Genomic DNA, 27,730 nt, shown 5'->3' on the forward strand with positions numbered 1-27,730 from the left:
AATCAAATAAAAAAGGAATGCATTTAATGCTATATTATAATTCTAAATTGTTAATGAAGACAATATAGTCATGAAAAAAGTGTATTTAATGTTGGCTCATTTTCCTAAACTTTCTCATGAGGAGGAAAATAAAACTCATGAGGGGAGGAGGGCTTCACTTTTCCCCTACTTTCTCATGTGCAAGGCAACGATTTCTCATGTTTTGACTTATCAAATATGGGAAAGCAATTGATTTCTCATCCCCAAGCTCCCTTTCTCATGAACCAAATGGGGTCTTAGGGTTACTTTTTAATTCCTTAATGTGAAATAAACATAGGAATCCTCTATACTTGGAATTCAATTCCTGATTTGTAAATACACCATAAAATTAAATATTCGTGGATAACACGTGGCAAAACCATATTCGTTGACTGCAACGAGCTGTACCGATATAACCGGACGGGACCTACCTAGTGTGAGTATACGGTATTGAACTATAAATCTCCATCTCATTTTCACCTTCTTCTACGAACTTCTCCCAGCCCTCGGCATTGCCAGCTTTCCCAGACGTGATTGTCGAGCTCCAGCCACTCCCAATTTCACGTAAGATTTTTTCCACTCTTATTCTATTTCTTCATCCCATATTCGAATTCCTACCAATCTGATTTGGGCTAACGCTTAGATCTAGGGTTAGTGTTTGTTGCTTGTCTCTGTGTTCATTTTCCCGTTACATTTATTATTTTCATCGATCCCTATCCTGTGATTTGATCGGCTTAAGCGGTTGCTATATTTTTATTCTTTAATGACCCGATTAGATGGTTGCTCAATTAGGGTTTCCTGTTTTTTGGGGGAAAAATTCAGAAGGAATTCCGTTGATTCAATCTTGATGTGGGATGTCAATTTTCTATTCAATTTGTCATGACGTTTATTGCAAACTAGTAATTTTGTTTGGTTGGTAAGTTGTGGGTTGAGTGGTAGAGACTGGGGTTTCAGTAACTCATGTTCGACAGTTTTGGGTTTATGATGGTGTTATGTTTTAGACTTAAGAATAGAGAGGAACGATTAATTTGTAGAATTGCATTCTCAGAAATACCACTTTTATGCACACACAATAAGGTCGAAAGTCTTCAGTTTCAATCTGACCCATCATTATTTCAACGTGCTTCATTGGCTAAGAAAATGGCATTACGATACTGTACTAGCAAATTTCTTGGCGCATTAAGATAGTGTAGTAGCAAATTGTTTAGCGCATATGAACTGAACTTTCATAAATTATCAATATGTTGGATTCAGTTTTCCAGTTTGTGGGCTGATTGAGAAGGGGATTTATGGTTTTTCTTTGCTTTTGGTGTATGAATTTTGATTACCATCCTTTTGGAATAATCCTGGTGAGCGGATGATGAGTTTGGTAATGACATTCTTTACTTTCTATGACTTTTTGTTTGTCTCTAAATTTCAAATATTCATCCAAGTTGAGTTTATAACAATTTTTCATGTATTATATGTTGAAGTTGTTGTCAAACCACAAAATTGGTTTTCAGATCGTGTATTCCATGAACTGGGGGACTAAAAGTTAGTTTTGTTTGTTATAGCATTGATGTAAACACGATTTCTGTGTTTTCTATTTTTTATTATTACAAAACATGAATTTATGTTGGAAATGCAAGCATGTGATGGGAATAGAAACGATGAAATATTTGAATAATTTTCTTTTTGTTTTCTTAATGGTTCAAGATAACTCATTCAGTCCAGCGTGATGCATCTCCAGCATTGTATGTCACTATTGTCTGTGAAGTGATTCTTAACTGCCATTTTTTGATACCTAAGGGTCTTCCTGAAGATTGATAAAGTCACAGTATTGGATAGCATTCTGGAGCTTTAGTTTCATGATCATGATGATTGAATAAACTATAAGCTTGTCCGCATCATTATTAGTTGAATTGAACTGCACATGATAGTAGTTTCATAATGATTTATGTGTGCACATGCACTCGAGTATTCATCATTATAAAGACAGTGTAAAGAATTCTATAGAAATAATGAAGCTTAAATAGAATGGAGCCAGATTATGTATTTCTATTTTCTTTATTCCTATTTTTTTTTTTTTTTTTTTTTTTTCTGTTTCTCATTTTAGTATGTATGTTATTTTTGAAATTAGTGCATTGTTTTGCTGATGTGTTCTCTGTTCAACTTGGCTGTGTTGTGTGGGAAAAGATGAGTATCTAATAAATCCAGTTCGTTTGTACTTGTAACTATTTGAAAGTGATTGTACAGTGGACAAGTAGTGTGGCTACTGATGCTGGTGTAAAAATTGTGCCTGTTAGTTTACAATACCATTTTGCAGTTCACATTTTGTGTTTGGAATAGGTCAATGAGTGCTGGAATTGTTGCCTAAGTGGGATTTACCTAAGTTGAAAATGAAATATATGAAAATATTTATTGACCTAAACCAAATGTAATAAATTCCAACATCACAAGTAGCTAATTGCTGCGTTTCTGCAGAAGCTTGATGCAGAGTTTGTGCATTGATTAAGTCGAATTAAGTCCATCCTGTCCTAATTTGGTAGACTGCCCCCTTCCCCTTCTTTTCTTTTTCAATGTAACTATGGAAGGATTAGTGTATGGTCTAATGGGACAGTTTGGGCAACCTTTGTCTCTCTTTAGCAATTGAGGCCTTGTGTGCTTTCCCTCTGGGTTTATGGTGCGTATCCAGTGTTGATATTTTTCTTTGGTGTGACTTCAGTTGAACCCTAAAAATAAACAAGAGAGTGCACGATGGTCTTTCCCCTTCTGGAGAAGTTTTGTTTTTGGAAGTTGCTTTCATAAAATGACCTTTAATAATGTTTTGATCTATAATACAGGATGTCAGAAGAAGCACCCTTCCGACCACGTGAGAAGCTTGTCGAGAAGCAAAATTTTTTCCAAAGCGTCCACAAATACACATATCTGAAGGGACCATATGATAAGATCACCTCTGTCGCTATTCCAGCTGCTTTAGCTGCAACTTCTTTGTTCCTTATTGTAAGTTTCTAATTAATTCACGTCTTTTAAGGCTTTCTAAGCCCTATCTATGAGGAAAGTGTAAATTTCCGTACTTGCAATCTAATTGTAAGGTTTTATGACATTTCCTCCAGGCCCGAGGAGTCTACAACATGTCACATGGGATTGGAAAGAAGGAATGAGGCGGCTCTTAAAAGTCACCATTGGCTGGCAACCAAAGTGCATAAATTTATGTGCTAGTCTCAAGTGGTGCTCTTGATTTTTTTGTGTTTGTTTGCTCTAATAATTGCGTAGTAGCAGATTCTATACTTACTTTGAAAGCTGAAACTTTTCTTTTGAAATTTTTGTTAAAGGAATTTCCTGCTTGGTTATAAATACTGCACCCTTTTTATTGGACGCTTCAGCCGCGCATTCGAAACATCATTATCCTCGTATTTGTGGTTTCTCCTCATGCTTATTCAAATATGGATGTTTGCTTTTTGTCTCTCATCCTGCACTTTATCATCACTGATAGTGAAAAATGCCCACAAAGTTTATCAAATGGATGTTTTGATTCATCAGTTCCGGTTGAATCATTTCATTTAAAGATCAAACCCTATTATTGAAAGAATAGTAATGCTGACAGAACAAACTATCTAAGATTCGAACATTACAGGGAATTAAACTGAGTAGGGGAGGCCCAACTCCATCTCACTTATTTTTGGCAGATGACTCTTTAGTCTTTTTGAGAGCCACCAGCCAGAACTGCAAAAGTTTCTTGAACTTGCTTGATGGGTACTGCACTGCTTCTGGACAACTGGTGAAATACAGAAAATCCTCCATCTATTTGTCTCCTAATGCTTCCCCCGAGTTAGAAGCTGAAATTGGGGTAGCTCTTCGGATCAACCCAGCCACCGATCCTGGAGTTTACCTTGGGATCCTAGCAATTCGGGGCAGATCAAAAAAGGAGGCTCTGGGGTATATTTGCGACAAAATTCAGAAGATGGTACATGGTTGGAAAGCCAGTTCTTTGACCATGGCTGGTAGGGAAGTTCTAATCAAATCTGTGGGCTCTGGCTCTTGCGATACCTGCTTCTCTTATGTCTTGTTTCAAATTTCCCTCCTCCACTTGCAAAGCTATTAATGGGGATCTTAGTAGATTTTGGTGGGGATCGCATGATGACGGAGGGAACAAGATTTATTGGAAAAGTTGGGAGCATCTTTGCCTTTCCAAGAGTGATGGAGGTATGGGCTTCAGGGGACATTGAGACTTTCAATTTACCAGTCCCCGCAAAGCAGTGCTGGAGACTGTGGGAAATAATCCAGATGCCTCTTGGGCTGTTGTTGTGAAGAGTTGCTATTATTGGGCTTTATGGAGCTTGGGCAAAAAGTCCCTTCCTGCCCATTCTTCTCACCAGATTGATACTCAAGTGTGGAAAACAATTTGGAAAATTGATGTGGTTCCAAAGATTAGGAACTTCCTTAGGAGGAAAGTTAGTTGCAATCCTCTATGTCCTTTCTGTGAACTACATGAGGAATCTATGGAGCTACAAACCGGAGATGCAGAGAATCTCCAAGTTCGATGTTTGGCTTTTGGCCCTGAGCTCCAATTCTGCAATTCCTAATCATGTGCGAAAGCAAGTGTTGGCATCTGTTAGCATTATATGCTGGGAGATTTGGAAGGAAAGATGCCATGCTTTTCTTCTCACATTTCCCTCCCGATCCTGGTATTGGGCTAAGGAAATCAAAATCTTACCATATTTGGGTCGCTGGATTCAAAATCTTCCCACATTTGGGCTCAGCAGGATCCAGTCATTATTAGTGCCTTTAGCTCTTACAAATATTTGAAAAATCATCTTTAGTTGTCATTTTCAGACCAAAAAAAATCTTTAGTTGTTATCACTTTCGGAATCAACAATGGCATACGGCAAAGGGGGAGAATCCAACAAATGCAAAACTAGATGAATCAATAAAGACCTAGCCAGCCAGGTAATTTAAACCAACATTCTCCCCAATTTAACCAAATAGATTCGTCAGGGTGTGTGGTATCCACATATAGGATTTCATCTCAAAAAACCTAGGTACAATTTATACCACTTAATTAACACATTTGTCGACTTTTTTAATATATAAAAAATACAACATTTGTATTTGATTCACAATTCCAAACAAATTATCGTCAAAGGACCAAAGTGATTTAGGGTTATGACACGCAGTTAGCAAATAGGGTTTTAGGGCCAACTCTAAGTCTAAGGACAAAGCAAAATTGAAAGAATCAAAACCTGAAACTTTGTGTTCAATTATAATATAAAGGCATAGGAAAATTATACCATATTATAATAATTGATGTCCTAACAAACTTAAATTTATTTTGTTTGGGTACAATGAAAACCTGACAAAGACACAATAGAAGATAAATATCCTGCAACTGGCCAGTGGGCACTACTATGGTGACAGGGTTAAACACTTGGAGAGCTGTCCAAATTAATTGAATGCATGTTGCTTGTATATATATATATGGATTAATATTTGTTTTGCACAGACAAAAATAGCTTAAAATAATAAATAAAGATTTTTGTTAAAAGATACTGCTTTGACTCCTTCTTGCGAATCATAGTTTAACATACATGCAAAAATTATTCATCAAAAACACAAGAGGAAAAACTTTACACACATATCACATTTCTATTGGCAGAAACGTAGGAGCTCTTGTACTTTCATAGTAAGGAGGGAAGTATTTTCCTTTGTTAAAAACTAGTTGAGAAATTCTAATTAATCTCACTAAGCAATTAGATGTGTTAGTGAATTAAATATATTTTTTAATAGACCATATATGCGATTCAATGGTTGATATTAAAAGTCCTTAAACAATCCTTAATCTAGACTTTACCTCTATATATATCCTAATTATAGCATTGAGTGTGAGTCTCTGACTTATTACTAGCCAAATCATTAAAAGGGAGGAGTAGGCTATGATGCTGATATTGGCTTTTTTTTATGGGTCATGCTAGGGAGACCAACTTGGGATACCAACTTGTGTACCAACTCTCTAATAGAGGTGGAGCCCACCAATACAATGGGTCCCATGCTCTATTAGAGAGTTGGTACACAAGTTGGTATCCCAAGTTGATCTCCCTAGTATTTTCCTTTTTTTATTAACTAACTAGACAGGGACTGTTCATCCTAAAGAGGAGAAAGTAAGGGCAGAGTAGATAATTAGACTCAATTCAATAGAGGTTGAAAGAAAGGTTGAAAGAAGAGATTAAGAAAGATAATTATAGTAAACCTAATTCTCTATTATCCATTAATACGCCGCTAATACAAAACCAACCTATAATAAGGGCCTACTTGTATAGCTTAATCTTATCTTGGAATATCTAAATATTTTATAATATAACTAAATCTTGAATTCTACAACCAAAAAATAAATAAATAATTCAAGGTTTTCCCTCTTAAATTTTATTAATACCAAAAAATTAAAACTAAATAAACAAATTTAATATCTAAAATGACCTCTATTGTATCCATCATCAAAGTTAAACTAGTGGTTTGAATGCAACTTCGGGTACAAAAGTCAGTATATTGAGACATTATTGGTAGAAATTAGGACCGTCATCCTAACTCCAAGTCTCCAAGAATTATGGACAGGGAAATCTCTTTTAAATATAAATTTAGCATGACCTGACCTATGCTATGCCATCTTACTTCATTTGCTCCATTTCATTTACTCATTTTTCTTTGTAGTTTTCTCGAATGTGTCCATGTCAAGATCTTTTGGCTTTGCCCTTTTAATTTAGCTCTAGCTTTTGACTATTACAACAACAACTGGGGTGGAGTGCCCTCAAATGCCCGATTAATCTCTACACTAGAAGTGACAGATTTTCTAGTGTGGTAACAAACTAGATAGTTCACTCGTTAATTAAAAGAATGGAAAATTTTGACTTATTACGTACGGTCATGCTATTATACAGTCCCGATCTCTTGGACCACAAGGGTCTAAGAGACTTGTGGTCACTCACCGTTGGACGTAAATTTAACGGTTCACTCACTCTTGCACTCATTTTAAGAAACTTTTTTGAACCATTGGATTAATATCCAACGGTAGGTGACCACGATTTCTTGGACTCCTATGGTCCAAGTAGTGTTATTAATTTATAGCTAATATTTCATAAATAGGTTAATCGTTTTATTAGTCCTTGAATTTAGACCCGAGTTGCATTTGAGTCCCTCAATTTCCAAAATCGTTCTCGTGGTCCTTTAACTTCACTCTCATTAGGACAAATAGTCCTGCCGTCAATTTTGTTAACTTTTTCTGTTAAATGTAGGGGCAAAATTGTATTTTTATATGACAGTAAACGCGGGAATCCTCTATAGGTGGAATTCAATTCCCGATAAGAATTTCAATACACTTTATGTGACGTTAATAAACTTGTAACACTATATGTGACATTAATCAAAGTTTATCAATGATTGAAATTTGAATTTTAAAAAAAATATTATTTTAAAAGATAGGAATGAGCTGCCGGTATGAAGCAACTATCCTTTTTATTCCTCTGCTAGCTCACTCTCACTGGAGCAGAATGTTCAAACGTCTTACAATATTGAAGTGGAGAGGAGAAATATCAGTTCACTATATATAGCTAGTTGGTGCTGACCAGTGGAAGTTGGATATGTTTCCAAATCACATCCTCATCTCCTAACACTTTTTGCTTATATCTCATAGGCAATAAGAAGATTTTCCTATGCCAAGATCACTTTGAGATATCAAAGTGGAAAGATCAAAGGTCTCGAGAAATTTAAATTATAATATTCAACGCACTAATTATTTTCCCAACTCTTATCTCAATTCTCTCACACGAGAGAGTATGAAATTATATAAGACCTATGTACGTCTCATTCTATGTTAGAAAGTTCAAAAAAATTAATTGATGTATTTAACATTATTCGGATGCAAATCATGGGAGATGGTATCTTGTCTACTTTTCCACATGTGCCCGTCTTCCCACGTGCCGGGCTTTGTCTCCGAATTGGCTTTAGAAGGGAAACGATGGCTGGAGGCTTGGACTTGGAGCATCATGAATATGTATAGTAGTCGGGGTAGTCTTTTTCCATGGACGCAAACGGTTAAGTTGAAAAGTCTGTTTGGCCCAAAGAAAAAAGACTTTCAAAGTAAGCAGGTACAGCGATCAAGTCAGTAAAAGCTTCAAAAGTTTCAAATTGCAGAGGCTATAATTTAGAGATAGAGGAAACTAGTTGCATGCATAAAAAAGAAAAAGAAAAAGAACTTATACTCAAGATAGAGAATGTCTCATTAGGGTTAGAGGTGTTGAAGAAGAAGAAGAAGAAGAAAGAAAGTCTTGATTTCAGGTTGTAGGAAGAGATCAAAGCTTGTAGCTCGTTGTGTAAGGCTAAAGCTTCTCATAAATTGAAGAGTTTCTTTGCTCTTTCTAATCTTGGATGTCTTCCCCCCCATAACAAAATGCCAACTTCCAAATGCAGAGAATCTCCAAGTTCGATGTTTGGCTTTTGGCCCTGAGCTCCAATTCTTAGTTGTCATTTTCAGACCAAAAAAATCTTTAGTTGTTATCACTTTCGGAATCAACAATGGCATATGGCAAAGGGGGAAAATTATGCAAAACTAGATAAATCAATAAAGACTTAGCCAGCCAGGTAATTTAAACCAACATTCTCCCCAATTTAACCAAATAGATTCGTCAGGGTGTGGTATCCACATATAGGATTTCATCTCAAAAAACCTCGGTATAATTTATACCACTTAATTAACCATTTGTCGACTTTTTTAATATAAACAAAATACAACATTTGTATTTGATTCACAATTCCAAACAAATTATCGTGATTGTTGGGGGTGATATATATAAAAAAAATTTACTGCTATGAGTCATGGTTGGCATGACCCATAATGTGTTTGCCTCATGACACTGTCACAGTCAACATTGACGGTGCTTTGTGACGCATGCCTATTTTAAAACGTGTGGTACATAATACATGTTACATGCTCATATGAGCTCCAACAACTTTTTACTCCCCATGAAGCTAAGAGGTCAAAGGACCAAAGTGATTTAGGGTTTTTATAACATGCAGTTAGCAAATAGGGTTTTAGGGCCAACTCTAAGTCTAAGGACAAAGCAAAATTGAAAGAATCAAACCAAGGTGGTTGGTGTGAGTGGTTCGGCATTCTCATTCCTTAAGAGAGGTCAGGGGTTTGATCCCTGCTCTCGTATGGAGTCACTACTTTGGCCAGCACTTTACCCCTTACGGGTTGACCCGGTGTGATCGGGGATTAGTCTGGGTTGTGGTTAAGGCTTAAAGGTGCCACCTATAGTTGGGGCCCATCCAGGACCACCTCGTGGTTCAGACAAAAAAAAAAAAAATCAAAACCTGAAACTTTGTGCTCAATTATAATATAAAGGCATAGGAAAATTATACCATATTATAATAATTGATGTCCTAACAAACTTAAATTTATTTGGGTACAATGAACAAAGACACAATAGAAGAAGATAAATATCCTGCAACTGGCCAGTGGGCACTACTATGGTGACAGGGTTAAACACTTCAGCCCTACACAATATATATATGGATTAATATTTGTTTTGCACAGACAAAAATAGCTTAAAATAATAAATAAAGATTTTTGTTAAAAGATACTGCTATAACTCCTTCTTGCGAATCACAGTTTAACATACATGCAAAAATTATTCATCAAAAACATAAGAGGAAAAACTTTACACACATATCACATTTCTATTGGCAGAAACGTAGGAGCTCTTGTACTTGGAGGGAAGTATTTTCCTTTGTTAAAAACTAATTGAGAAATTCTAATTAATCTCACTAATCAATTAGATATGTTAATGAATTAAATATATTTTTTAATAAACCATATATGCAATTCAATGGTTGATATTAAAAGTCCTTAAACAATCCTTAATCTAGACTTTACCTCTATATATATCCTAATTATAGCATTGAGTGTGAGTCTCTGACTTATTACTAGCCAAATCAGTAAAAGGGAGGAGTAGATACTTGAAGTATCTACTCTTCAAGTATCTACTCTTCTAATTGGACTCAATAGAGGTTGAAAGAAGAGAAGAAGAAAGATAATTATAGTAAACCTAATTATCTATTAATACGCCGCTAATACAAAACCAACCTATAATAAGGGCCTACTTGTATAGCTTAATCTTATCTTGGAATATCTAAATATTTTATAATATAACTAAATCTTGAATTCTACAACCAAAAAAATAAAAAATTCAAGGTTTTCCCTCTTAAATTTTATTAATACCAAAAAATTAAAACTAAATAAACAAATTTAATATCTAAAATGACCTCTATTGTATCCACCATCAAAGTTAAACTAGTGGTTTGAATGCAACTTCAGGTACAAAAGTCAGTATGTTGAGACATTATTGGTAGTTTTCCATGGGCATGAGATGTTCCCTTGGTGGACCGTCATCCTAACTCCAAGTCTCCAAGAATTATGGACAGGGAAATCTCTTTCATTTGCTCCATTTCATTTACTCATTTTTCTTTGTAGTTTTCTCGAATGTGTCCATGTCAAGATCTTTTGGCTTTGCCGTTTTAATTTAGCTCTAGCTTTTGACTATTACAACAACTGGGGTGGAGTGCCCTCAAATGCCCGATTAATCTCTACACTAGGAGTGGCAGATTTTCTAGGGCGGTAACAAACTAGATAGCTCACTCATTAATTTAAAAGAACGGAAATTTTTGACTTATTACGTACGGCCAAAATAGGTTAATTATTTTATTAGTCTCTAAATTTAGACCCGATTTGCATTTGAGTTCCTCAATTTTCAAAATCGTTCCCTTGGTCATTTAACTTCACTTTCATTATGACAAATATTACTGCTGTCAATTTTGTTAACTTTTTTTGGGTTAAATGTAGGGGCAAAATTGTATTTTTATATGACAGTAAATGTAGGAATCCTCTATAGGTAGAATTCAATTCCCGATGAGAAATCCAATACACTATATGTGACGTTAATAAACTTGTAACACTATATGACAGTATGAAATAAACTTAGTAGCACTACATGACATTATGACCGCACGTCGTCCCTAAGATTCTGTATATTGAGGCTTTCCCGTGGCTTTTCTGTGTTAACAACTTAAAAGATTCTTGTATATTGATGCTTCCCAATGGGTTGTTGTGTGAACTTAACCAATAATAAATTAGTGGAGAGACTAATGATGCGTACAAAGTCCGCAAGTCACAGGTGAGACCTTCTAGATTATATGAAACGTGTCCCATTGGTCGATTCCTTGCTTTGATTTTTTGCTCAATTTCAGGGACCCAAATTTCTGGTCAAACTTGGCGTTAAAACTTAAAAGCATCCTCCTCCTATAAGAAGCTTCCAAGGAGGGTTCCTTAGCCACTTATAATCAAAGTTTATCTTCCTTCATCAATTATTGAAATTTTAATTTAAAAAATATATATTATTTTAAAACACCATATTCATAGGAATGAGCTGCCGGTATGAAGCAACTATCCTTTTTATTCCTCTGCTAGCTCACTCTCACTGGGCCAGAATGTTCAAACGTCTTACAACATTGAAGTGGAGAGGAGAAATATCAGTTGACTATATATAGCTAGTTGGTGCTGACCAGTGGAAGTTGGATATGTTTCCAAATCACATCCTCATCTCCTAACTCTTTTTACTTATATCTCATAGGCAATAAGAAGATTTTCCTATGCCAAGATCACTTTGAGATATCAAAGTGGAAATCAAAGGTCTCGAGAAATTTAAATTATAATATTCGACGCACTAATTATTTTCCCAACTCTTGTCTCAATTCTCTCACATAATATGAGAGAGTATGAAGTCATATAAGACTTATGTACGTCTCATTCTATGTTAGAAAGTTCAAATTAATTGATGTATGTTTAGCATTATTCGGATACAAATCATGGAAGATGATATCTTGTCTACTTTTCCACATGTGCCCGTCTTCCCACGTGCTGGGCTTTGTCTCTGCCTTGGCTTTAGAAGGGAAACGATGGCTGGAGGCTTGGACTTGGAGCATCATGAATATGTATAGTAGTCGGGGTAGTCTTTTTCCATGGACGCAAACCTCCTATAGTTAAGTTGAAAAGTGTGTTTGGCCCAAAGAAAAAGACTTTCAAAGCAATCAGGGTATCATTTTGGTGTTTGTCAAAAGGCTCTCCAACGATCAAGTCAGTAAAAGCTTCAAAAGTTTCAAATTGCAGAGGCTATAAATTAGAGATGGAGGGAACTAGTTGCATGCATAAAAAAGTAAAAGAAAAAGAACTTATACTCAAGATAGAGAATGTCTCATTAGGGTTAGAGGTGTTGAAGAAGAAGAAGAAGAAGAAGAAAGAAAGTCTTGATTTCAGGTTGTAGGAAGAGATCAAAGCTTGTAGCTCGTTGTGTAAGGCTAAAGCTTCTCATAAATTCAAGAGTTTCTTTGCTCTTCTAAGTTCTAATCTTGGATGTCTTACCCCCCATAACAAAATGCTGACTTCCAAATGAAACGCTCCCTTTATCAAGTTTTGGCTTTCCCATTATGTGCATTTCGTCAATCAGGGCCCCACTTAACTCAAGTGGTATAATATAAAGTAATTTTCAAGGAATTCAAGACTTAACTTAAAAAACGTATTGTTAAAACGTACAACGTAGTCTTATTTGAACCGATTATAAAGTTAATGTCCGAGAGACATCTCTCATATAAACTTTTTTATTATCCACGCTTGTTACCAATTTGTCGTAAGGGAATGGAATCTCGAGAATACATTAAACAAAGGTCAATTAGCTGTTAAGCATTATTATCCACGCTTAATGTATGCATATGGAGACTGATAAATAATTGTGCCTGCATTGTTTTGTTCAAGATAGTTAGGTGACCATTATTTTATTCATGCCCTATTGTTACTCGTTTCTTTTAGATTAGGCCATGTGCGGTATTGTGGTGGTGAAGATTGTCGGCTTTATGAAGAAATTAAAAATAAAATAAAAATAAAGGAGTTTGTAATACAAGTGATGAAGAGTATTTATTCGTGCAACAGATGTTCTAGGTTCGATTCCCCTCCCGAATATTTCCGTTACACAAATAATAAACTAAATAATAAATATGTAGTTTTAAAAATATGTCTGTCAGCTTGAATATAACATAAATAATAAACTTCGTTGGGTTAGTTATTGACAAAATTAAAGAGTTGAGTTATATTCAAATAATTTTCAACATGAAATGAAATGACATGACGTGAATGCGATATGCTAACTCAAATTGCCACCTCTAATTGTGATTGTGACTAGTTAGTTCTGGGTGCCCCTTAATTTGCCTCGGATTTGCATTGGGTGTTCGTGTATGTTACCTATAGTTTCTCAAGGATTTTCATGAACTGGATACTATAAATTAGGATGTGACTAAATGTGGGGTGTTACTATCATCTAGAGCGTTGAATTTGGGCAGACTTTATCCTTATGAACACAATCCCTACCCTTGCTTATATATATATATATATAACAACCCCATGCATATGCATGCCCCATCAAATTAAATGGAGAAACGTTAAAAAGCACCAACTTGCAGCTTGAAAGCGAAGCAAGCAGGAAAAAACCTGCACCAAGACAACTAGAGAGAAACTCGAATTAATTCCTCCTAAAAAAAATCCAAGTTGATGAATCGCTCATGGATAAGAAGGGTTTGGATTGGGACCCAAAAATAATTCGATACAGGCTTATTTTCACCCATTCAGCAGCCGCCCTGGATTGCTTTTCTTTTTCTTCCAAGGGGACCCCACAGATTGGCAAGTCTCGAGTGGCTATCTACGAAATTGCAAAATCTACGTAAACTTCTTCTTTTGCCAGCTCAGTTTGTTTTTTTTTATGTTTCTAGAAGGCGTTGAAAACTATATCTGCCTACCGAGGTGTCACAGAGCATGCACACCTTTGTTCCCATTGCATTTTTCAGAAAGTTGATGATTCTTGAACGGTGTCTACGACTTTTTGTGTACCTTTTTTTTTACTTGGTAATTGACGGTGTTCATATTGTAACAGATTTGATATGAACTTTTGGTAGAAAATGATACAATTTTTGTCACGTGATTAATATCATATCATGGAGTCAAGTCACTTTTAAACTGTTATTAGTTCATCATTTGCATCTACGGTTAACATTTATAGCATGTTTATTAATCCATAATTAGAATTAAAATAAGTAGTTGAATTCCTATGACGGTTACTCTTCTGTTTACTTCACATTGAGGAATCAAAATGCGAGTGGAACCCACACAAAATCAGGAACTCAAATCTTGGTTTTGGAGGAATTGAAATCTTGGGTAGGAGGTGGTATTCTAATTCATGGAGAACTAACCTATTAGGAATCCATCTTTTTTACCCATTATATCCTCACACAACTTTAAAATTTTAAAATTTGCCATATACTTTAACCTAACAACAAGGGCATTTTAGTAGTCAATTTGGTTTCAATTCCAATTCATGTGAATTTAGTAAACAACTTATAAGGAATTAATACCACTTCTACCCATATTCCATATAGTTTAGTAAATAACGTCAATATGAATCCGGAGTCTAACTCTCCTCAATCCAACTCCTCCTCAATTCAATTCCTCCTAATTCGATTATGGATTCATAAGCATGCTTAAGGTTTAGGGTTGGAATGTGGTTTTTTTTTTCTTTCTTATATTAATATCATCGTAGAGTTCTTCACGTTCATTTCAAATTAAATAATTGTCATGACGATAAGACTTCAACCTTTAATACATGTCCGCATTTGGCTTATTAGTTGATATGTCAAAAATGATTGTCTTTCGTCCACCAATTTTTTTTGGGGGCCATAATTAGTAAGGAAAATGGGATTTCTCACATATATTACCAAGGTACTATGGGGGTTTGTACTTAAGACCACTGACTACAAGTCAAAGCTATTTTACACTGGGCTAGATTCCATTAGCCACCGATTCATTTGATATCTCAAATAGAGATGCTCTAAAACAAACATTATAAGAGAGCTAATTAATGGTGTAGAGTAGGTAGGTAATACTTGGCCTTTTCTTTTGGTGAAGTGGTGCAATCATATAGAAAGAGAGATGGGAGTACAAAAATAACTAATTTTAATAACTCATCAACTTTTTTGACCCACATACTTTGGGTAGAATAAATAGTCGAACATCTATATTTATATAGAAATGATTGATTAACGAGTCGAGCATACATATTTATATGGTCGAAGCAATGCTCAAACGTCGAGACATTTTTATCCAAAAAATAGTAGAAGAGTTAGAATTATTTAACTTTTAGTTCTTCGATAAAAAAATTGACGAGTCTTTAAAGTGAGTCGTTTCTTGTAAAGAGCTTGGCTTGTGATAAGAAAGGAGTCAAGCTTTTTCCTCCATTTAAATCAAATTTTTTTTGTTGATTGAGAAATTCTGGAATTTCATTCATAATTCAGCTAAAGAAGCGACTAGCCACAAATGGCCATTAGAATAATAGAGCGATCTAACATCAAAATTAAGACAATCTAAGGCTCTTCCACTAACGAACACTCAAATCGAAGAAATTCTAGAATAGGCATCCCAACTAAGAGAGTAAACTCAAAAAAAAAGAAAAAGAAAGATAAGGCTTGAAAAAACCAAGCCATAACAATACAAATAAAACTCTCACAAAAATGAGGTAAAAAACTCTTACAAAGGAGAGATGAAAACTACATAAAAAACCCAAAAAGTCTTCTCAACTTATTCCAAACATAACATCTAATTCATCTACAAAGAGTTTCTTGTCCTATGCTTTGTGATAAGTAAGTTAAAGAAAGTAAATAATATAAAAGTCATGGGTCATTGGGAAAGAGACTAGTAATAATATATAATAGAAAAATTAGGCAACGTATAAGGTCTGATTTGAAACTTGATCCCAAATTTCAACCAGACAATGAAATGAAAGTGATTTCATTACTATTCTCTCACTCCGTTCTCATTCTGCTGAAATAGAGCCAAACATGCAAAATTTAATATTAATTTAAATAATATAATATAATATAATATTTTGAGAAATACAATGTTGATATAATTTTTTTTATAGAGTAAGTGATAATTGTATTCATAACTTAGGTACCAAGTCCATCAGCCACTAAGGCATAAACTATCCAAAAAAGGTTACTACAAATGTGGAAGCACAATAACAACGCAAGGTTATTCCAGATACATAGAAATACACCACATGATATATCTCCACTAATAGTGGCATAAAGCCAAACAAATTTCCGCATGAAAGCCGCAAGCCTGAACAAATAAGACATGGACCACAGTGCCCAAAACTATCCAATACAACCACAACTTTTAAACTCTCACAGGTAAAAATACAAGTAGAGACTCAACTACAAATAGAACACTCAACTCACCAAGAGTTGGTATAGTTATTATAACCAAAAAAACTACAAAACCAACTGAGATGACAAAAAGTAGAGTCGCTGTAGTCGCCACCATGAAAAATAGGAACACCACTGTCGAAGTCCAGGTTGAGGGGAAAATCGCAACCACACAGAAACCTACAATAGAAAAAACACAAAACCCACATATTTGCAAAAAGAACCCAAACAACACCTAGACAAAGCCGCAACATAAGTTGAGAGGGATTTAAATAGATTTGGGGTAACAAAAAAACTAGCGGAGGGGAATTTGTTTAATACAAGCTATAGTATAAACTAGAGATCTGGGTAGGTTAGCATTCTACCCATGAAATTATTTTTAAAAATTTATTTAATATAAGCTATAGTATAAACTACAAGAGGAGAGAGATTTCTCACACACACTACAAATGTGCTATGAAGATTCGAACCTGAGACCACTAATTTACAAATTAAGACCCTTTTTCATTGAGCTATACCCGATTAGCTTCTACCCCTAAAATCCTAAGCAGCCACAAATGAATAGCCATTTATATATCTTAATATAACTGCAGCTTGATATGGAATGCCATTTAAATACTTAATCTAATTCAGATGTAAAATTCTTGTTATCTGCCATGCAATTATGGATGGAAATGGAAGCCATTCAGATGTCTTCTAACAATCACATGTAATAAAATAGATAAGGTAAAATCAACCCCCACCTCACCGCTGGTTGACAGTAACACAAAAAGAATATTCGCACGAGCTCAACACCCGTGGATCCAATTTACAAGCCTTTTTCCACCAAGACAAGAAATAGCATTTCTTATTAAATTCGGAAAAAGACAATACGCAGCATTTTTTTATTATTAATTTAATGGTTTTTTTTTCCAAGAGAAGCAGAATTATTGAGTGTGGCGCTAACCACAATTGGTCAGCAAAATACACCATTGGACAATTTTCCGGGGTCAAAATTTAGTGGAGGAAAGGACACATAGCTTTCGCCGTACACCCTCATTATAGTCCGTTAGATTCAAATCCTTAACCTCATCCTACGGTCAAAAAATATATATGACGTTTTCTCTTTCCACGCTGATTCGCCGAACCCGTCCGCGGGACGAAGATAAACGAGGCAGTCCCAGTTTGACCGACGACCATCAACAAGCACAGGAAAAATTAAAAACACCACAAAAAAAAAGACTTAAAAAATATTAAAAAAGTAAAACAAAAAACAGTTGGAGAGAGAGGAGACGATGACTCTCTCTCTCCTCTCTCTCTCTCTCTCTCTGTCTCACGGAAGACTTTCTTCTTTGTCCTGCTGGACTACTTGTTCTATATAAGGCTGACCTGAAACCCATGGCAAAAATATCTCTCTCTCTCTTTCTTTCTTCTCTCTTCTTTTCACATTTTCCCGTCCTTCACCAAAAACCAAGTGCAGAAGTGTGAAGAGTTTTAAGAAGGCAAGAATTAAAAATTCTTTCTTTGGGTGCATATTTGATTGGTTTTTCAACTTGAGCAGTCCAAGCTGCTTTGAACATAGAGTTCAACCGGTTTCTGAAATTGGGTTCACCTCACTTGGCTCTGTTTTTCAAACCCATCAGTTGAAATCTCGAATTTTTAGTGATTTGATCGGTTTTGGGAATTAAAAATGGCGGCGGCTTTAGCCGGAGATGATCTGTCAAGGCAGTCTAGCAGCCGGCGGAGCTGGCGGTCGACGAGTGTTCGGGAAATGTGGAACGCGCCGGACGTGTTTCAGCGGAGTGGGCGGCAGCAGGCGGTGGATGAGGAGGAGGAGCTCAAGTGGGCAGCTATAGAGAGGCTGCCCACTTATGATAGGATGAGGAGGGGGATGTTGAGACAGGCCATGAGCAATGGGAGGGTTGTAACTGAAGAAGTTGATGTTGCAAACCTCGGAGCTCAGGATAAGAAGCAGTTGATGGAGAGCATACTTAAGGTTGTTGAGGAGGATAATGAAAGGTTCTTGCAGAGGCTCAGAGCCAGAAATGACAGGTTTGTCTCTATTTCGGTTTTCTGTAGTTTGGTTGATCAGAAAAGCATGAAGTGAAAAATTAGAGTTGGATTTGCAATTGTGAGAAAAGGGAAAGAACTAAAATTTCCAATCTGAAATTGTTTGGTTTGGAGCTTGAGAAAACATAATCACTGCTTAATTGTGTGCATGATTCAATCAACTATTGCCTTCCGGGGAGGTCAAAGTTTAAATCTTTGAAAACAAAACATAAAAGCAGATGATATAAAGATGTATTTTTCCTTTGGTTTCTTGCTAACCATGTTTGATTTGGATGACCTTGTAATTTGTGTTTTACTTTGGAGAAACAGGGTTGGTATTGAGGTTCCTAAGGTTGAAGTTAGATTCCAGAATGTATCAATAGAGGGAGATGCATATGTTGGCACCAGAGCACTTCCAACTCTGCTAAATTCCACCTTGAATCAACTAGAGGTATTGTTTCAGCGTTTCTTAATCCCAAACCTCACTTCTTAATCTTGCTTCTGCTAGTGAATCTTAGGTTTCTAAATTTCTATATCTGTGAATAGGGACTAATTGGATTGATTGGACTCTCACCGTCAAAGAAAAGAGTTGTCAAGATACTCCAAGATGTGAGCGGTATTATTAAACCATCAAGGTATGCTCATGGGTTTTCATATCTAAGATCTTTGCAGGACTAGTACAAGTTTTGTTGCATCAATGAAAAAAATCTAGTCAGTTATCATAAACAAAGTCATTTGTTCCTCTGAAAAGAAGATGGAAACTATTTTATTGGTATGCTACTCATGCGAGGTAGTTTTGTTTCTGAACTCCATCATGAGCTTATTGTTTTGTTTCTCAGGATGACACTGCTTCTTGGACCTCCATCGTCCGGAAAAACAACACTGCTAAAAGCACTTGCTGGAAAGCTTGATAAGGATCTAAGGGTTTGTCATCCTCTCTATCTCCTTAGTTTTATTTTATCAGTTTATGTCAATTGTATTAGTGTGCATACGTGTACACTGTTTAGCATGTATTAATAAGTTGGGGTTATAAACAGGAAACTGGGAAAGTGACCTACTGTGGCCATGAATTCAAGGAATTTGTGCCTCAGAGAACCTCTGCTTATATTAGTCAGCATGATCTTCATTATGGTGAGATGACAGTTCGTGAAACATTGGATTTCTCTGGACGTTGCCTGGGAGTTGGAACCAGGTATGATATGCTTGTAGAGTTGTCTAGACGGGAGAAAGATTCAGGCATCAAACCAGATCCTGAGATTGATGCATTCATGAAAGCCACATCTATGACAGGCCAGGAAACTAGTTTGATCACAGATTATGTTCTCAAGGTTTGTTGATTCAGTTATAAGGTTGTCTCCCTGTTTTCGTATTCTTATTGTACAAGGCTAACGTCTTATAATTATTTTGATAGATACTTGGACTTGATATCTGTGCTGATATTATGGTGGGTGATGACATGAGAAGGGGCATATCTGGTGGACAAAAGAAACGTGTAACTACTGGTATGTTACTCTCTCATGTAATTTTTGAATGTTTACTTTTAAAACATTTCTTAGATTTTCTTTATGCTTAGGCACCAATGCGGTTTATGTCCACTGGACCTTTTATTTCTTACAAACCCTTTTTAGCCTGGCTTCGCAGGGTAGGAATGATAATTAAGGTACAAACATATTTCCTTGTATTATAATCTGTTGTGTTTGCTCTGAATGCAGGAGAAATGTTGGTTGGACCAGCGAAAGCATTTTTCATGGATGAAATATCAACAGGGCTGGACAGTTCCACAACCTTTCAGATTGTGAAGTTCATGAGACAGATGGTTCATATCATGGATGTGTCTATGGTCATCTCTCTCTTGCAACCAGCACCTGAGTCTTATGATCTTTTTGATGACATTATCCTTCTTTCTGAGGGTCAGATTGTCTACCAAGGCCCACGTGAGAATGTTCTGGAATTCTTTGAATTTATGGGGTTCAGATGCCCGGACAGAAAGGGTGTTGCAGACTTTTTGCAAGAAGTGACCTCAAAGAAGGACCAAGAACAATACTGGTATAAGAAGAACCAACCTTATAGATATGTCTCAGTATCTGATTTCGTTCGGGCTTTCACCACTTTCCATGTTGGCCAACGGCTTGTGGAAGAACTAAGAGTTCCATACGATAAACGAACAGTCCATCCTGCTGCATTGGTGAAGGAAAAGTATGGAATATCCAATATGGAGATCTTCAAGGCATGCTTTGCGAGGGAATGGTTGCTGATGAAGCGTAACTCTTTTGTATACATATTCAAAACTACCCAGATAACAATCATGGCTACAATTGCTCTGACGGTATTCTTAAGAACAGAAATGAAAGCTGGACAACCACAAGATTCGGCAAAATTTTGGGGAGCACTGTTTTTCAGTCTCATTAACGTCATGTTTAATGGAATGGCAGAGCTTGCCATGACAGTTTTCAGGCTTCCTGTGTTCTTCAAACAAAGGGATGCCTTGTTCTTCCCTGGCTGGGCCTTTGGCTTGCCCATTTGGCTAACCAGAATTCCCATTTCACTGATGGAATCTGGGATATGGATCATTTTGACATACTACACCATTGGATTTGCACCTGCTGCCAGTAGGTAAGCTTTAATTTATCAGCAATATTATTCTAGGAAGCTTTAGTTTTTTGATACTAAATAAATGATGAAGGATGTTGCAACCTAGTTATTTTTTAATCTGACATATGCCAATATGTTCAGGTTCTTCAAACAGTTCTTGGCTTTCTTTGGTATACACCAGATGGCTCTCTCCCTCTTCCGTTTCATTGCTGCCCTTGGTAGAAGTGAGGTTGTTTCGGGCACAATTGGTTCTTTTACATTGCTACTTGTGTTTGTCCTAGGAGGTTTTGTTGTTGCTAAAGGTTAGAAATCCTTCTCATTTCAGTGTCAAAGCTACTGCATTGACCAATTTGATACCAGCACTGTCTATAGACTTCTGAATAATTGCATTAATGACTGTTATTCCTTTCATATATTTTCAAATGTTCACAATATTCCATTGTGCTGTGCAGATGACATTTTGCCATGGATGATATGGGGCTACTATGTTTCACCTATGATGTATGGGCAAAATGCAATTGCTATCAATGAATTTCTTGACAAAAGATGGAGCTCTGTAAGTTCTCTTAAGCCTTAAATTGAATTCTCAGTATACCTTGAAAATAAAATTAATTTTTTATTTATTTATAAATCTAAGTTGATGTGTGTGTGAGCTTAATGAACTTTTTAATCCCTTTCAACAGCCTGTCAACGGCACCACAGTTGGAAAGGTACTTCTGAAGGAAAGAGGCCTGTTTACTACAGAGACTTGGTATTGGATTTGTGTTGGAGCGCTCTTTGGGTTTTCTCTTCTTTTTAATGTTCTTTTCATTGGAGCACTGACCTTCTTGGATCGTAAGTGAACAATTTTCATTTGTCATTAGGTGTAGTTATGGTAATGGATCAAGCACTGATTATTTGTTTCTTTTTTACTCAATTTCAGCTCTTAGTGAAACTAAAACTCTAATTGAGAATGATGACAACTCTGAAAGTAGGAAGAGGCGACAATCCAATCCAGAAGGTAAATAATAGGAGTTTCTAAAAGATGACACTGCTTTATACATTCAGAGAAGTAGCCATTTTGCATCATTATGCTAGCTGGATAACATTATGCATCATTCTTCTTTTATGCCATGTGGTAGGACAAATTTTATTGCATAACAATTGCATCTTGAGTGTTAGCTTTGCTATCAAATTATTTTCTACGCCTAATAAATAGTGATCAATGGCAGGTATTGATATGCAAGTCAGAAATGCTCAAGGAATTGTTAGTGCTGAAAATAACCAAGCCAAACGAGGAATGGTTTTGCCCTTCCAGCCCCTCTCACTTGCTTTCAACCATGTGAATTACTATGTGGATATGCCTGCCGTAAGTTACTTGCACATTTTTCCTCTGAGGTCTGAAGTTTTAATTTCAAGAATCTATATGGGAACTTATCAAAAGAAACAGAAACGGAATTGGAAATGAGACAGTGTCTTCTCTTCAAATATAGTAGAAATATTTTACTTTAAAGCATTTTGCATAATTCGCTTTAGTTTAGGTTGACTTTTTTTAATGAACAGTTCCGCTGATTTAAGTCATGAATTCTAGAGCATATGATATAAAACAAATGTCGTGGTTTAATATGATTCTTCTTGGTAACAATTTTTGTGTCCTCACCAGGAAATGAAGACCCAAGGGATTGAAGAGACCCGACTGCAACTTCTACGAGATGTTAGTGGTGCATTTAGGCCGGGTGTTTTGACTGCATTAGTTGGTGTCAGTGGTGCTGGAAAGACCACCTTGATGGATGTCTTAGCTGGAAGAAAGACTGGCGGCTATATTGAAGGAAGTATTACGATCTCTGGTTACCCAAAGAACCAAGCCACATTTGCCCGGGTCAGCGGTTACTGTGAACAGAATGACATTCATTCACCATTTGTTACTGTCTATGAATCTCTCCTATACTCTGCCTGGCTACGTATTTCCAAGGATGTCAAGACGGAGACACGAAAGGTATGCTATTTATTTAACACCTAAAACAATTCTAACCTTTAATTTCTGATAATACAATGTAATGTGTCTACAGCAGTCTTTTTCACCTAAAAAGAAGTCATAGTTAATCGCCAAAATGACAATCATGTTTGCTCCATATTTAAGAACAGGATGAGATGGATGATGTTGCTGACCCTGGTTTTCTTTTTCTCATCTTTAGATGTTTGTTGATGAGGTTATGGACTTGGTGGAGCTTAACCCATTAAGGAATGCTTTAGTTGGACTTCCAGGAGTTGATGGACTTTCGACTGAGCAGAGAAAGAGGCTCACCATTGCTGTAGAATTGGTTGCCAACCCTTCCATCATCTTTATGGATGAGCCAACGTCAGGTCTTGATGCTAGAGCCGCTGCAATTGTTATGCGTACTGTGAGAAACACTGTGGATACAGGACGAACTGTTGTCTGTACAATTCACCAACCTAGCATTGACATTTTTGAAGCATTTGATGAGGTATGATTTGATTTTTAGTCTGTTTAATCTGTAGCATTGTTCATTATTTTAAGTACTGTATTTCACATTAGTTTTGTTTCGCATTGCAGCTTTTCTTAATGAAAAGAGGAGGACAGGTGATTTATGCAGGTCCTCTAGGTCGCCAGTCTCACAAGCTTGTTGAATACTTTGAGGTAAGTTTATGCTCAAATCATTATCTGGATCCAAAAGTTAATATTTGGTCTAAACCTGACTTAGTGTTAGACCCAACTTCAGTCAAAAAAATCTTTCAAACATCAATCTCACGTAATCCATATACATCTCATTCCCAACATATTTATTTGTGGGCTTCAATTTTTTGTTGTTATGCAAATGCAAGTTTCTAGAACCATGAATAATATTAAGGGTCAAATATGTTTCAATCATAGAAAAATTTGTCCTCTGCCGAGGGGTTTTATAGTTAAAAGTTTGACTATATCTATTTCACCTTGCAGGCTATTCCAGGGGTTTCCAAGATCAAAGAAGGTTACAATCCTGCTACCTGGATGTTAGAGGTCAGCTCTGCTTCAATTGAAGCTCAAAATGATGTGGACTTTGCAGAAATATTTGCAAACTCTGATCTCTATAGGTAAGTTGCATGTAACTTCGTTTTTCTTCATTTCTATCATTGCTACCCACTTGTCGTTGTGTGTTAAATTTTTCTTCATTTTTGTTTCACTTGTTCAGGAGAAATCAGGAACTTATCAAGGAACTAAGCGTACCAGAACCAGGCTCCAAGGATCTTTACTTCCCCACCCAATACTCCCAAAGCTTTTTAACTCAGTGCAAGGCTTGCTTCTGGAAACAACACTGGTCATACTGGAGGAACTCACGGTACAATGCCATTAGGTTTTTCATGACAATTTGCATCGGAGTATTATTTGGTATTATCTTTTGGGGCAAAGGAGACGATATGTAAGTTTAAGAACTTTATTATGAGCTACATCTTTTTTACATATTATTCTTTGAATTTTGTGATTCAGTTGCATGTTCTTTGCTATAAGTGTCACGTATATGATGTTTAACTGTATATTATCTTGTGAACAGACACAAGCAACAAGACCTGATTAATCTTTTGGGAGCTACCTATTCTGCTATTCTTTTCCTTGGAGCTAGCAATGCTTCTGCTGTGCAATCTGTGGTTGCGGTTGAACGAACAGTTTTCTATCGTGAAAGAGCAGCGGGAATGTATTCAGAGTTGCCGTATGCATTTGCTCAGGTAAGATATTGGAAGTTATGCTTGGTTACGTCTTAGCTTTTATATAACATTAAATCTCGTATCTTTGTTATTGATACATATTATATATTGGTGTTGTAGGTGGCTATTGAGACAATTTATGTTGCAATCCAAACCCTTGTCTATTCCTGTCTTCTATTTTTCATGATTGGGTACAAGTTTAAGGTGGAGAAGTTTCTGTACTTCTACTACTTCATATTCATGTGCTTTACCTACTTCTCAATGTACGGGATGATGGTGGTTGCCCTAACTCCTGGCCATCAAATTGCTGCAATTACTATGTCTTTCTTCTTGAGCTTCTGGAACTTGTTCTCTGGTTTCCTCATCCCCAGGCCGGTATGTCATTTGAAACTCATTTGTTCTTAGACCAAAGATTAATCTTGTTCCAAACCATCTCTTTTCTTTCTGCAATCATAACAATTGAATCTCACTCTTGCAGCTAATTCCCATCTGGTGGAGGTGGTATTACTGGGGTTCTCCAGTTGCTTGGACAATCTATGGTATCTTCACATCCCAAGTTGGTGACATAAAGGAAAACATCACCATTCCTATTGGAAATGACAATTCAGTTGATAATAAAAAAGCAGTTGATGTATTCCTTAAAGAGTTTTTAGGTTTTGACTACGATTTTCTGATCCCCGTTGTCGTTGCTCATGTTGGTTGGGTCCTCCTCTTCTTCTTTGTCTTTGCATACGGCATCAAGTTCTTGAACTTCCAAAGGAGATAAGCAAATTCACTGTGCAGCAGTGAAGAACCTTCAGAATGTGAAATAGATAGTTTGAGTGTACAACATTATTAGTAGAGAGACAAAATTTGTCCTCTCTTTTTGTCATTTCATTTTTGCTTTTGCTTCATACGTTTGTGTAATTTAGTGTTTCTTGGATACCTTTACCTTAATATTTTGTATAGCTATTCTTATTCTTGAATATTTAATAGGACCTTGTGATTGTTCAAAAGATGTCTTCAATCTTGGCATAACTTAAAAAGGTTCATGGTTTACTGCTATATTTTCCCCCACGGGAGGCCTGATGAGTAAGAATTTATTCAACCAAAGAACTCAGTAATGCCTCACTTGAGCTGAACAAAGAAACAGTAGATAATAGGCAGATTCTAATAAACTTGAGCTCTGAGAGGTTGCCACAAGAAAGTGGCAATATCAGTGCCTTCTTTATTTACACAAAGAAAACAATAAGCAAGTGATATGGTCTTACATTACTTATTAGACAAATCATAGCGTAACCAATGTCTCATAAACTTGAGCTGATATGAGATTCGCATAAGAAAGTTGCATCAGCATTCTCATCATTGCAATAGAGACAAGGGTGCTGCTCAAAGCCTTGTTCTCTCAAAACTTGTCTAGCAAGCATCACAACCTGTCTATTGCTTAGGTTAGCCTCATGCTCCTTCAACACCATTTGAACTGCATTGCTGAATGCACCACATGCCTTTCCTCTAGTCATGACCGGGTTGGTCATGTCGGCGGAAGTCTCATTTGCTTGACACCCGCTTAGTAAGATTCCCTCATCAGGGTTCGATGACTCGAACATGTTGAGTAGTTCGAGCGGAGGCAAACGAAACTTGAGGCTGGCATCTGCTGCAAACAACTCTAACAAGTGGGTTGCAATGTCAGATGTGTTTATGCCTGTCAATGATGCGAGGTGATGCAATATGGACTTAAAAGGAATGCCCTTAGGATTAGAGGAAACTGATGGGGATGCGCTACTAATTTCAGTGACATGAGAAGGTCCAATCTGCTCTTTCTCCTTGTCAATGAGGCCTCCACTGTGGCATGAGTCTGACAGGATTGAAAAGCTTGCTCCATTTGGCAAGCGGTTTACTAGTTGTCTGAAATCCACATCTACACATAAAAGTTACCAATAAATTAACCACGTTATTTTCACTGACTTTCAAGTTTACAACTCGTCTTATACTCACACTTTCCTATCCGTGCATGTTGTAATTAGTTATATACTTGACTAATTAAACAATAGAAAAAATGCATAAGGTCTTACTGTGAATTAGGACAGGATACCACATTGTAGACCATATCTCTATAATAGAGGTGGGATCTGTTTGTATAAAGCGAAATCTCACCTCTATAATTACTCATTAGAATATTAAATTACTAAAATTAACATGTATATACAAGAGATTAAACAATTGACCAATTAGATTAAAAGCACCCACCAGTGATGAGATTGAAATCACAAGGCACAATAGCCTCATCCTGCCTGAAGGGGTTGCCTGGCTTCAATGAAGGGATCCTTGTTCCATGGCCACTATAGTGAAAATACAAGACATCACCTGGCTTAGCTTGATCAACCATGGCACCAAGTGCCTTCTTAATATTTGCACCTGTGGGCATGACTGAGGAAGAAGAACCTGCAGTTGCAGCATCAGTCAGCAGCTGAATGTTTCCTGGATCAAACCCGAAGCGATTCACAAGTGTGCCTCTCATGGCCACCACATCATTTATGCAACCATGCAGCTGATTTCTGGTGTTTGTATAATTGCAGCCCACCAAAACTGCCAACCTCTTCTTGTTTTCATTCTCCATAATTATAATTTGCAGGCAATAATCTGAGTGTAATTTGTAGACCAATAAATCAATTTTGTCACCCAATTTACAAGTTTTTGTGTCTGCGATTTGGTCTCTTCCTAAGTTTTGGTTTTATACATATTGTTGCTGGAGTGTCAATGCCTCGCTTGAAATTTCATTCAAGTTACGTTGGCATGCTTTGAATTGGCTTCCAAGCCTGGGAAGGTTACTTTCTGCATTTTAAAGTCTAGTCCTTCTTCCTTTCAAGAATTAGAAAAAAATAAATAAAAAATTCGGTGAAAATAATAAGTTAACAAAACCTCGCAAATAAAAAGTGGAATTGCCTCTCTTCATCATTTGTAATAATAAATTCCCTGTTTTTTTTTCTTTGAATACGTAGAGTTTGCTACTTCTATATTTTCTTTACATGACTTATGTTCTTTCTCACCCTAGGTTTTCTATTATTTGGGTGAACATGATTTAATTTCCTATCCCCTTGGAGCT

The 27,730-nt window shown here is 36.4% G+C and overlaps 3 protein-coding genes across 3 annotated transcripts; 2 read left to right on the plus strand and 1 right to left on the minus strand.

Annotated features, from left to right (window-relative positions):
- The first annotated feature begins 422 nt into the window (after positions 1 to 422).
- LOC110746154 (cytochrome-c oxidase/ electron carrier) lies at positions 423 to 3,382 on the plus strand. The gene is made up of 3 exons (XM_021946371.2): positions 423 to 582; positions 2,841 to 3,000; positions 3,114 to 3,382. The coding sequence occupies exons 2-3, from the start codon at positions 2,842 to 2,844 to the stop codon at positions 3,159 to 3,161; spliced, it is 207 nt and encodes a 68-aa protein (XP_021802063.2). The 5' UTR covers positions 423 to 582; position 2,841; the 3' UTR covers positions 3,162 to 3,382.
- A 14,266-nt stretch (positions 3,383 to 17,648) lies between these two features.
- On the plus strand, positions 17,649 to 25,643 carry LOC110747048 (pleiotropic drug resistance protein 2). The gene is made up of 20 exons (XM_021947259.2): positions 17,649 to 18,378; positions 18,706 to 18,826; positions 18,922 to 19,010; positions 19,215 to 19,299; positions 19,413 to 19,703; positions 19,787 to 19,877; positions 20,088 to 20,988; positions 21,109 to 21,269; positions 21,420 to 21,523; positions 21,651 to 21,801; positions 21,890 to 21,967; positions 22,179 to 22,315; positions 22,610 to 22,942; positions 23,142 to 23,432; positions 23,522 to 23,605; positions 23,906 to 24,039; positions 24,138 to 24,365; positions 24,498 to 24,669; positions 24,769 to 25,023; positions 25,127 to 25,643. The coding sequence occupies exons 1-20, from the start codon at positions 18,017 to 18,019 to the stop codon at positions 25,412 to 25,414; spliced, it is 4,356 nt and encodes a 1,451-aa protein (XP_021802951.1). The 5' UTR covers positions 17,649 to 18,016; the 3' UTR covers positions 25,415 to 25,643.
- Positions 25,644 to 25,795: 152 nt separating this feature from the next.
- MC9 (metacaspase 9) lies at positions 25,796 to 27,317 on the minus strand. The gene is made up of 2 exons (XM_021947260.2): positions 26,875 to 27,317; positions 25,796 to 26,545 (listed from the first exon to the last, which is right to left on the minus strand). The coding sequence occupies exons 1-2, from the start codon at positions 27,242 to 27,244 to the stop codon at positions 25,935 to 25,937; spliced, it is 981 nt and encodes a 326-aa protein (XP_021802952.1). The 5' UTR covers positions 27,245 to 27,317; the 3' UTR covers positions 25,796 to 25,934.
- Positions 27,318 to 27,730: the final 413 nt, after the last annotated feature.

This window comes from Prunus avium, chromosome 6 (assembly GCF_965620075.1).
Source record: "Prunus avium chromosome 6, drPruAviu1.hap1.1, whole genome shotgun sequence".
In the NCBI taxonomy this organism is placed as follows: domain Eukaryota; kingdom Viridiplantae; phylum Streptophyta; class Magnoliopsida; order Rosales; family Rosaceae; genus Prunus; species Prunus avium.

What these genes read in the sequence shown, in the direction of transcription:
- LOC110746154 (XM_021946371.2), top strand. Translation starts at nt 2,842, where the DNA reads ATGTCAGAAGAAGCACCCTTCCGACCACGTGAGAAGCTTGTCGAGAAG. An exon ending in CAACTTCTTTGTTCCTTATT is followed by an intron (nt 3,001 to 3,113) that starts GTAAGTTTCTAA and finishes CATTTCCTCCAG; the next exon opens with GCCCGAGGAGTCTACAACAT.
- LOC110747048 (XM_021947259.2), top strand. Translation starts at nt 18,017, where the DNA reads ATGGCGGCGGCTTTAGCCGGAGATGATCTGTCAAGGCAGTCTAGCAGC. An exon ending in AGCTTGATAAGGATCTAAGG is followed by an intron (nt 19,300 to 19,412) that starts GTTTGTCATCCT and finishes GGTTATAAACAG; the next exon opens with GAAACTGGGAAAGTGACCTA. An exon ending in GCGACAATCCAATCCAGAAG is followed by an intron (nt 21,968 to 22,178) that starts GTAAATAATAGG and finishes GATCAATGGCAG; the next exon opens with GTATTGATATGCAAGTCAGA.
- MC9 (XM_021947260.2), bottom strand. Translation starts at nt 27,244, where the DNA reads ATGGAGAATGAAAACAAGAAGAGGTTGGCAGTTTTGGTGGGCTGCAAT. An exon ending in TGATTTCAATCTCATCACTG is followed by an intron (nt 26,546 to 26,874) that starts GTGGGTGCTTTT and finishes TTTTATGTGTAG; the next exon opens with ATGTGGATTTCAGACAACTA.